Genomic DNA, 9,403 nt, shown 5'->3' on the forward strand with positions numbered 1-9,403 from the left:
GAGTTCTAAAGGAGGTTCCTCACGGATGAGTTCTAATGTTCCTTAGCAGTTTTGTTCATCCTGGGAGCAGGGAGGAGGTGTGAGGAGGTGTGAGATGTGAGACACACACAGCCACATGAAGGGCTCCTCTGGGGCCATGCTGGAGGGCTCCTGGGGGGCCATGCTGGAGGGCTCCTGGGGGGCCATGCTGGAGGGCTCCTCTGGGGCCATGCTGGAGGAATGGCCCCCCAGGGCCATGCTCCTCTGGGGGCATGCTGGAGGGCTCCTGGGGGGCCATGCTGGAGGGCTCCTCTGGGGCCATGCTGGAGGGATGGCCCCCCAGGGCCATGCTCCTCTGGGGGCATGCTGGAGGGCTCCTGGGGGGCCATGCTGGAGGGCTCCTGGGGGGCCATGCTGGAGGGCTCCTCTGGGGCCATGCTGGAGGGATGGCCCCCCAGGGCCATGCTCCTCTGGGGCCATGCTGGAGGGCTCCTGGGGGGCCATGCTGGAGGGCTCCTGGGGGGCCATGCTGGAGGGCTCCTCTGGGGCCATGCTGGAGGGATGGCCCCCCAGGGCCATGCTCCTCTGGGGCCATGCTGGAGGGCTCCTGGGGGGCCATGCTGGAGGGCTCCTCTGGGGCCATGCTGGAGGGATGGCCCCCCAGGGCCATGCTCCTCTGGGGCCATGCTGGAGGGCTCCTGGGGGGCCATGCTGGAGGGCTCCTCTGGGGCCATGCTGGAGGGATGGCCCCCCAGGGCCATGCTCCTCTGGGGCCATGCTGGAGGGCTCCTGGGGGGCCATGCTGGAGGGCTCCTCTGGGGCCATGCTGGAGGGCTCCTCTGGGGCCATGCTGGAGGGATGGCCCCCCAGGGCCATGCTCCTCTGGGGCCATGCTGGAGGGCTCCTGGGGGGCCATGCTGGAGGGCTCCTCTGGGGCCATGCTGGAGGGCTCCTCTGGGGCCATGCTGGAGGAATGGCCCCCCAGGGCCATGGAGGGTATCAGACCTGCAGGTCTCTCTCTGGCACTGGCATGTCCCTCACATATGTTTCCACCCTCCGTCTGATAGCTTCATCACTGCCCTGGGGTCAGATGCTGAACCCAGCATGGGGGTAGGGGACAGGGCAGGGACAGGGGGAGGGCTGGGGGAGGGCTGGGGGGAGGGTGGGAGCTTAAATCGCTCTAAACAACATCTATCATGGCCCCTATAAAACAGGATCTGTGGCACGCACAATACCCAACCTGGCCTCGCGCTGGGAAACGCTCGTCCATCACACGCCTGCTTGACTCCAGGAAGCTGGAGCTGTTTCTGAAGACATGCACTGGGGGGAGGGAGGGAGGGAGGGAGGAGTGGAGTGGAGTGAGTGTATGTGTAAGGCGGGTGGGGTTCTCTTGAGTGTGGCGTAATCAGTCTTTATGAGTAATAAGGAAGCTGGGGAGGCGCCGGCGATCTATCAGTCAACAGCAGGACATAGCAGGATGGGGGAGAGGATGGGGGAGAGGAGGAGAGGAATGGGAGAGAGGAGGAGAGGAATGGGAGAGGAGGAGAGGAATGGGAGAGAGGAGGAGAGGAATGGGAGAGGAGGAGAGGAATGGGAGAGAGGAGGAGAGGAATGGGAGAGGAGGAGGAGAGGAATGGGAGAGAGGAGGAGAGGAATGGGAGAGGAGGAGAGAATGGGAGAGAGGATGAGAGGAATGGGAGAGGAGGATGAGAGGAATGGGAGAGGAGGAGGAGAGGAATGGGAGAGGAGGAGAGGAATGGGAGAGGAGGAGGAGAGGAATGGTAGAGGAGGAGAGGAATGGGAGAGGAGGAGAGGAATGGGAGAGGAGAGGAATGGGAGAGGAGGAGAGGAATGGGAGAGAGGAGGAGAGGAATGGGAGAGGAGGAGAGGAATGGGAGAGGAGAGGAATGGGAGAGAGGAGGAGAGGAATGGGAGAGAGGAGAGGAATGGGAGAGAGGAGGAGAGGAATGGATGGGTGAGGAGGAGAGGAATGGGAGAGAGGAGGAGAGGAATGGGAGAGAGGAGAGGAATGGGAGAGAGGAGGAGAGGAATGGGTGGGTGAGGAGGAGAGGATGGGTGGGTGAGGAGGTCTCCATCTAAAGTCGTTGGTGTCGAGGACCATTTGTGGGACCTGGGAGACCAGAGAGTGTTTTCTGTGTGTAATGTCTGTCATTGTTCAGGGAGAGGGAGGGAGGGATGGAGGAAGGGAGGGAGGGATTGAAGGATGGAGGGAGCGAGAGAGGGTGGGAGGGAGAGAGCAAAAGGCGAGAGGACGATAATTGACTTTGATTATTGGCCTAATATTATGGCACGGGGACAGGTCGGCACGGTGACAGGTCGGCCAGATTTACGGTCAGGAGGAAACAGAAACAAACCAAACGCAGGTGCTTGAGCGCGGAGAAAAGCCCCCTAAATCACAGAAGGCCCACGGCTGCCTGGCAACCAACTTGATTAATCGTCAGATGCTAATAGATTACAGCAAATTGTTAGCTCTCTAAAGTCAAACAACAAAGGGAAAAAAACAACAAGTATTAAAAGAAAACCCTTCTTGGTTGTGACTAATTCGCCCGCCAACAATCTCAGGGTGTTTAACAAATGTTGTGGTTGCTGGAAGGTCTTTTATGGAGACTTGGTTGGGAGACATTATTTAAACTATGGTTTAAATAATGAGATATTAGATATCATGACAGCTGCTTGTTCCTAATTCCTGCATCTGGAAAGGAGGCCTAATCCAGACTTTGGTGTATTTCTGAGGCAATTATAGTCATTTAAGCTCCTTAAAGTGGCAAGGGAAACAGTCACTTACTATCCATCACCTGAAGAGAAAACACACAGAACAGAGATGGAATGTGGAAAACGGGTGGCATGCTTGCCCTGTCGACTGCTAGACTAACCAGCCCTGAAACTAAACGCTTTCCCAAATAGAGAAAACACACACACAGGGTTGCATTTAGGTGAGAACGTGAGATTCAATAATAAATACTTCTGTTGTCGTTTTCCAACCCCACGAGCCCCCCGCTCTCTCACCATCACAACAGAACAGAACAGCTCACTAACTTGCCTGGTTGAAATTGTTCACACGATTACATTTTTACATTTAAGTTATCTATACAAAACATGTTCTTACAATAAATCAAATTTGACTTAAATTATTGACTGGTTATGGAGTGGACTCATACAATTAGTATTCAGCTGGACAGGTTGAATGACATGTAAACGCACCAATAACATAAAAACATCCAAAATGTACAGTACCAGTAGGTACAGTTAGATACAGGGTAGATGATGGTAAACAATGGTAGCATTGTTTTTGATTATGAATTCAAGCTTAAATTATTGACTGGTTATGGAGTGGACTCATACAATTAGTATTCAGCTGGACAGGTTGAATGACATGTAAACGCACCAATAACATAAAAACATCCAAAATGTACAGTACCAGTAGGTACAGTTAGATACAGGGTAGATGATGGTAAACAATGGTAGCATTGTTTTTGATTATGAATTCAAGCCATGAAATGTCCGTTTCTGGCTATCGCGTATTGACGTTCCCGGTGTTGACCACTAGGTGGTGCTGTTCTATCTCATACAACAGCCGGTGACTCTTAAATCGTCTGTGCCAAATAATCCTCCTGTACACACAACCTCAGTACATCTGCAGATGGACTTGGTTTAAAACATGTAAAAAGTTCCGCTTTGCTAATATTCATGACACGTGGCGTTTCACACTTGGTTGCATCATATGAATCTAGTTTGTGTCCAAAAAAACAACAACAAACATCGTAAAACAAAGTCATGCTCGTGATAATGAATTGTGTAACAAGAATTCTCCATCATGACAGTCTCGAAGTCCTCCAGTCTGTCGACACGAAAACCTGATTTATAGTAATTGGGAAAGAATCATTGAAGGCGTGTCGTCAATGCAGAAGAGAAATGGGTCTGAAGGAGCCCAAAAAAGAAGAAAAAAGATCAATGAAAAGGAAGAGAGGAATAATTGTCCAAGCCCATCACTTAATTGCCTTAAAAGCCTATTGAGATGACAGGGTTGGCCAATGTGCACCCACTGAAGTTAACACTCTGATATGCCACACAATTTAATTATTCGGACAAGATTCTCTCATTGAGTGGTCACCGATTAAATGGCATCGTTTATGGCCAAACGTATTCTTCGCGGCTAAAGAATCATCCTTTTTGGTCAGTGGTCACTGAAGTGTACAAATGTAATTTAGATACTTGATTGAAGAGGGAGGTTGTGCTAATTAAGAGGGTTTTTTTTACGGAGTGCATAATCATTTTGGCTGGGTATTCATCAGGAACAATGTGGTGATTATCACTTCTGGCTCTCTCAAGTGCTGCTCATCAACTGGAAAAAAAATATTTAGGTAAAATTAGATCAATTCTAGCGGTTAAAAAGTATGTTCACATGCACTGTACCTGAAGAAATATGCGCTTGGTTAATTTTAAATGATTTCAAGTCCACGTTTGTATAAGCACACAGTAAAAACAAGGACTGATTCAGATGCATATTATTTTGGACGACGCCTGGTTAATGTTTTAGTTCAGTCGAGAAATCAACTTGGAGTCGATGTTGAACACACATGGATGTGTAGAAAAGGGATGCCCTTGACTCTTCAGAGACGGGAGAAGTAAGTGTGGTGTGGCTCCGGTAAAAAAATCATCTTCTCTCCATCCCGCTCCGGAAAAGGTAAAGCGAGCCACTGGAGACGCTAATGTTGAACCGGGCAGAACGGCTGTGATCGCTGTTCAGATTGCCCTTCCACGGGTAAATATTGATAGAAACAACAGCACAGCCTTGGACCCCACGGTTATATTAGCCGGGATAATATGACCGTTTGTTTTTTAAGTTTCTCAGTTTGTGTTTTCATTTCACAGTAGTGCCCGGGATCAAATAGTCCCAACGTAAACTCGCGCGGTGTCGGCAAGGTCGGGCTTTCACCCGCGTCCCGCCTTAAGCGGCCTGAAAACACGCGATCTTTTATTTCTGTCAGAGCGGAGACGGGGCTGCCAAGATCTGCTCATGGTGATCACTTCCATATGGGCGACACACTGAACAACTGGAACACGTCGTAAAAATGAATTTGCACCACATTAGAACTTGCAAAATCCACACCCCTGAGACTCACAGTTCTCTGAGAGGCGCACGTGCCAGAGCGCTGGTACAAGAACCAAACCGCTCCTATGGTACAAGAGCTGATCTCCCACTCTCAGATGTGTTCATGTGTGTAGAGTGGTTTCTTGTGTACAGAACTGGTTTGCTTAGAAGAACCAGAACCAGATGAGAATCTCTCTGTAACATCCTGTTTTGGATCAGCTTATCCATGTCTGCATCTCCAGGTCTTGAACAGGTTACTTGCACCAAGCAATCTAATATATTTACATTAGATTTTTTTGTTAGCAGATATGAAGGTTTTAGTCCACTTGTTGGTCTGCTGTCTGGTCTGGTTGGGCCTGGTCTGGGCTCTGAGCCTCTGTGGGCCAGGGTGATGGAGAGCGGAAGGGGGGGTGGAGAGAGCTGAATGGGCTCTGATACCGAATTCTGATTCTGATAAAGAGAGAACAGAGAGAGCGAAAGAGACAGAGAAAAAAAGGAGAGAAAGTGAGACAGAGAGGAGAGAGAGAGTGCACCTAAGGACTCTAGCAGAGATGCACCAGATGTCTGGAGCAGAGAGAGAGAGAGAGAGAGAGAGAGAGAGAGAGAGAGAGAGAGAGAGAGAGAGAGAGAGAGAACGTGGTTTGGCCATGGCCCTGGTTCTATTTACGACTTTTAACAGAAATCTGATTAACGGAGGCATTTTAAGCAAAGTGACCAGCAGTAGGAGTGAGGAATGGGAGAGAGAGGGAGAGAGTTGGGGGGTGGAGAAAGGGAGGAGGGAGAGAGAGGGAGAGAGAGAGGGTGAAAGAGGGAGAGAGATGGAGAGAGAGAGCAGGAGGAACAGACTCTTTCATTAAATCAGCAATCGATGCCAGCGTTCCTCAGAGACGCGCGCAGGAATAAAAGGAATAAAATAAAATGAAATAAAGGAGCCGTTTCCCAGGTTTATCTGGGGAACGTTTTGGTCTCCTGCTGTATTTAACAACACTGCAGAAGAACCAACTAGAGATGTTGTTGTTTAATCTGGATGTTTATTCCAGCTGTGTTAACGTGAGCAGCGCATGACGCATTTCACCTCAGCAAAGATGATTTGTGATGTCAGCGAGAATCAGAATTATTTTGTAAGAAAGACGCCACCAAGGCCTGAAATCCTCGAATGAGAAGAATTCTGACTGTGGCTGGAGTCTTTGCCTCTAAATATGCTTGAAGCTGGACAACACAGGCAAGGATACGAACTGTTATAAGTGCACACACACACTCCACACACACGCACGTTCTTAATCATGCATCTCAGTGATCAAAACACGGCATTTAAGGTTGGAAATTATGAAACATTTAAATCGTTTTTTCCTTTTGAAACAGAACCTGAGGGGATGGCCTGAGGGGCTAATGTGTGTATGTGCGTACGTGTGTCTCTGTGTGTGTGTGCATCTGTGTGTGTGTGTGTGGGGAGCTGTAGGTGTGTGTCTCCAGCTGATGAAGCCATCCGCCAGGCGTTATGCCCTCATTAGACATGGCGGCCGCGCAGAAGGATCCATCTCTCTGAAAACGATCTGTGATTGGGCGGTAGGGAGGCCCTGAGAGAAGGCATCGTATCCGGTCGCCGTTACACGATGGGTCGGAAAACAAACCGAGCGGTGATGGCAGAGTTACAAGGTACATCTATTTTAAGAGTGGCTTTGTATTTTTGAAGAGGTCGTTAGGTTTACTCAAGGGTGCGACTTTTAGAGATATCTTACTTACCAAGCTGGACATTTGCAACAGAGCGTTGTAAAGTAAGAGCATTTGAATTTGCCTGCTTCAGCAGTTTAACATAGAGGGGTGTGTGTGTATGGTTGTGTGTGTGTGTGCGTAATGATAATGGGGCAGATTAAAGTGTGGGTCGTAAATGACTAAACATCCTAGTCAAAGCCCTGAGCTGGACTTATAATGCTTCACTATAAAGCATTGGACTATTTCACTATCTCTCAGGATTGTGCTAATTCCCTTAACTCATGGCCAGCTCTGTTTTACAACACACCAAGCAGGCGAGACTTCATAATGATTCACACGCATCCTCCCACTGGTTATGAGAGAGTCACAAAGTGGAGAGGGAGACGGAGAGAGAGAGGAAGAGGAGAGAGAAAGAAAGAGAAAGAGGAGAGAGAGGGAGAGGGAGAGAAAGAGAGAGAAAGTGAGAGAGAGAGGGGGGGAGAGAGAGAAAGAGTAAGAAAGAAAAATTAAGGAACAAAAAAGAAGAAAGGATGATGGTATAGAGACAAAGACAAACACAGAGAGAGAAAGAAAATACAAATATATATAAAGAAAGTGTGATGGGAGAGAGAGACAAAGAAAAAGAGATGGAGAATGAAAGGAAAGAGGAGTGTGTGTGTGTGAGCTGGGAGAGGCCTGGAAGAGGAGTGTGTGTGTGTGAGGTGGGAGGCCTGGAAGAGGAGTGTGTGTGTGTGAGCTGGGAGAGGCCTGGAAGAGGAGTGTGTGTGTGTGTGAGGTGGGAGAGGCCTGGAAGAGGAGTGTGTGTGAGAGCTGGGAGAGGCCTGGAAGAGGAGTGTGTGTGTGTGTGTGAGAGTTGGGAGAGGCCTGGAAAGAGGAGCAGCAGGAATCCCTGTGCTCTGCCAGGGTTTAGCTGCTCGCTCCGCACATCACAGATCAAGCATGGAGGCTGTTCTGTGTGAGGGAGAGGGGGAGGAGAAGGAGGGCAGGGGAACCACCTGTGGTTACCGTTTACACAATCGTGTTTTTGAGACAGATGCATAATTTTTGCTGGTCAGTTTGATGTGGGTGTGTGTGTGGGGGGGGGGGGGATTGGGGAGGTGAAACCCAGGGAGTTTCCCTGGAGGAGAGACGTGGTCATGTGACGGGGTCATGTGACGGGGTCATGTGACGGGGTCATGTGACGGGGTCATGTGACGGGGTCATGTGTGGTTGTGGTCCGTTGACCTGATCATGCACATTGTGACATGCACAATGACCCGTCACACAACGACAACAACATGAACTCTGACTACGCTCCACACATCGTCCCCCTCGTCTGCAGAACACAGGAAGTTCACACTGAAAGTCAAAACCTTCATATATATATATGTATATATAGAGAGAGAGGGGTGTGTGTGTGTGTGGGGTGTGTGTGTGTGTGTGTGTGTGTGTGTGTGTGTGTGTGTGTGTGTGTGTGTGTGTGTGTGTGTGTGTGTGTGTGTGTGTGTGTGTGTGTGGGGTGTGTGTGTGTGTGTGTGTGGGGTGTGTGTGTGTGTGTGTGTGTGGGAAACCCCAATCTCAGAAATCATCCTCTTGGCCATCTGGAGATGTCCTCCATTTTGGTTTCCTCTAACCATGATGTTCTCTGCCTCCTTCCCTTTGTGTGGTCTGTCGGCAGAGAGGTGGATGAATGTCTGAGGGCAACGCAGACAGACTGGGGAGTGACTGGGGGGGAGGATGGAGGAGGGGGACAGGCACACTGATAAATAGCCCAGGGTTTATTTAGCTTAATCTGCTTAAGAGAGCCTGGGCTCTCTCTTCCTCTCTGCGTAAGAGAGCCTGGGCTCTCTCTTCCTCTCTGCGTAAGAGAGCCTGGGCTCTCTCTTCCTCTCTGCATAAGAGAGCCTGGGCTCTCTCTTCCTCTCTGCGTAAGAGTCCCGGGCAGGGTGAGCCCCCTGGACAGGAGCTCTGGAACCCAGCCCCCCTCTCTGTGTGAGACGCTCTCCTCCAGCCTCCCTGCTAATGATCACTGCTAGCATCTGGAACAGGTGGCCTCTGTGATTCCTCATCCTGGTGCTGGAGCTGACAGCGGGAGCCTGCAGTCCATGGTCCCTATAACCTCCACGTTCCTCTCCCCCTCTCTCCCTCTCCCTCTCTCTCAATACTTCTCTCACGTTTGGTGTCTGGACTTCTGTCTAACCAGGCTTTCTCCCATCTCCACTCAACCCCATCTCTCCATCTCTTTAATCTGTTCATCACTCTCTCGTTCTCATTTCGATTTTGTATTTCTTTCTCTTTCTGTCTCTCTCTCTCGCTCCTTACCTCCCTCTCGTTCTTCCTCCCTCCCTGCTTCCCTCCCTCTCTCCCCCCCCCCCCCTCCTGCCTTGTCTCAGTCACATGTGGTTGAGGTTTTTGTCAGCTTCAGTTATGTGAGCTTAGAGCTAAGAGAGCTAAGAGAGGGAAAATATGTACGTTCCGAGGGGCCCGTTTACAATGCGAGCGCTGTTCTCCGTGTTAGGACGCTTCTGCAGGTGCTGACCGCCGCGGCGCCGAGGCCTCTGGAAGCCACCGAGGAGCGTTCAAACAGCAGATGTGCTCCTCAGAGAGCAGGCATTAGCC

At 50.2% G+C, this 9,403-nt stretch overlaps 1 protein-coding gene across 1 annotated transcript in view; it reads left to right on the plus strand.

Moving 5' to 3' along the window:
• Nucleotides 1–869: 869 nt before the first annotated feature.
• ppfibp2a (PPFIA binding protein 2a) overlaps nucleotides 870–9,403 on the plus strand; it is an 18,518-nt gene continuing 9,984 nt past the window's right edge. The window contains 1 exon segment of the mRNA XM_067249476.1: nucleotides 870–986. Within this exon segment, the coding sequence (XP_067105577.1) occupies nucleotides 870–986 (117 nt within the window).

The sequence above is a fragment of the Osmerus mordax genome, chromosome 13 (assembly GCF_038355195.1).
Source record: "Osmerus mordax isolate fOsmMor3 chromosome 13, fOsmMor3.pri, whole genome shotgun sequence".
In the NCBI taxonomy this organism is placed as follows: Eukaryota; Metazoa; Chordata; class Actinopteri; order Osmeriformes; family Osmeridae; genus Osmerus; species Osmerus mordax.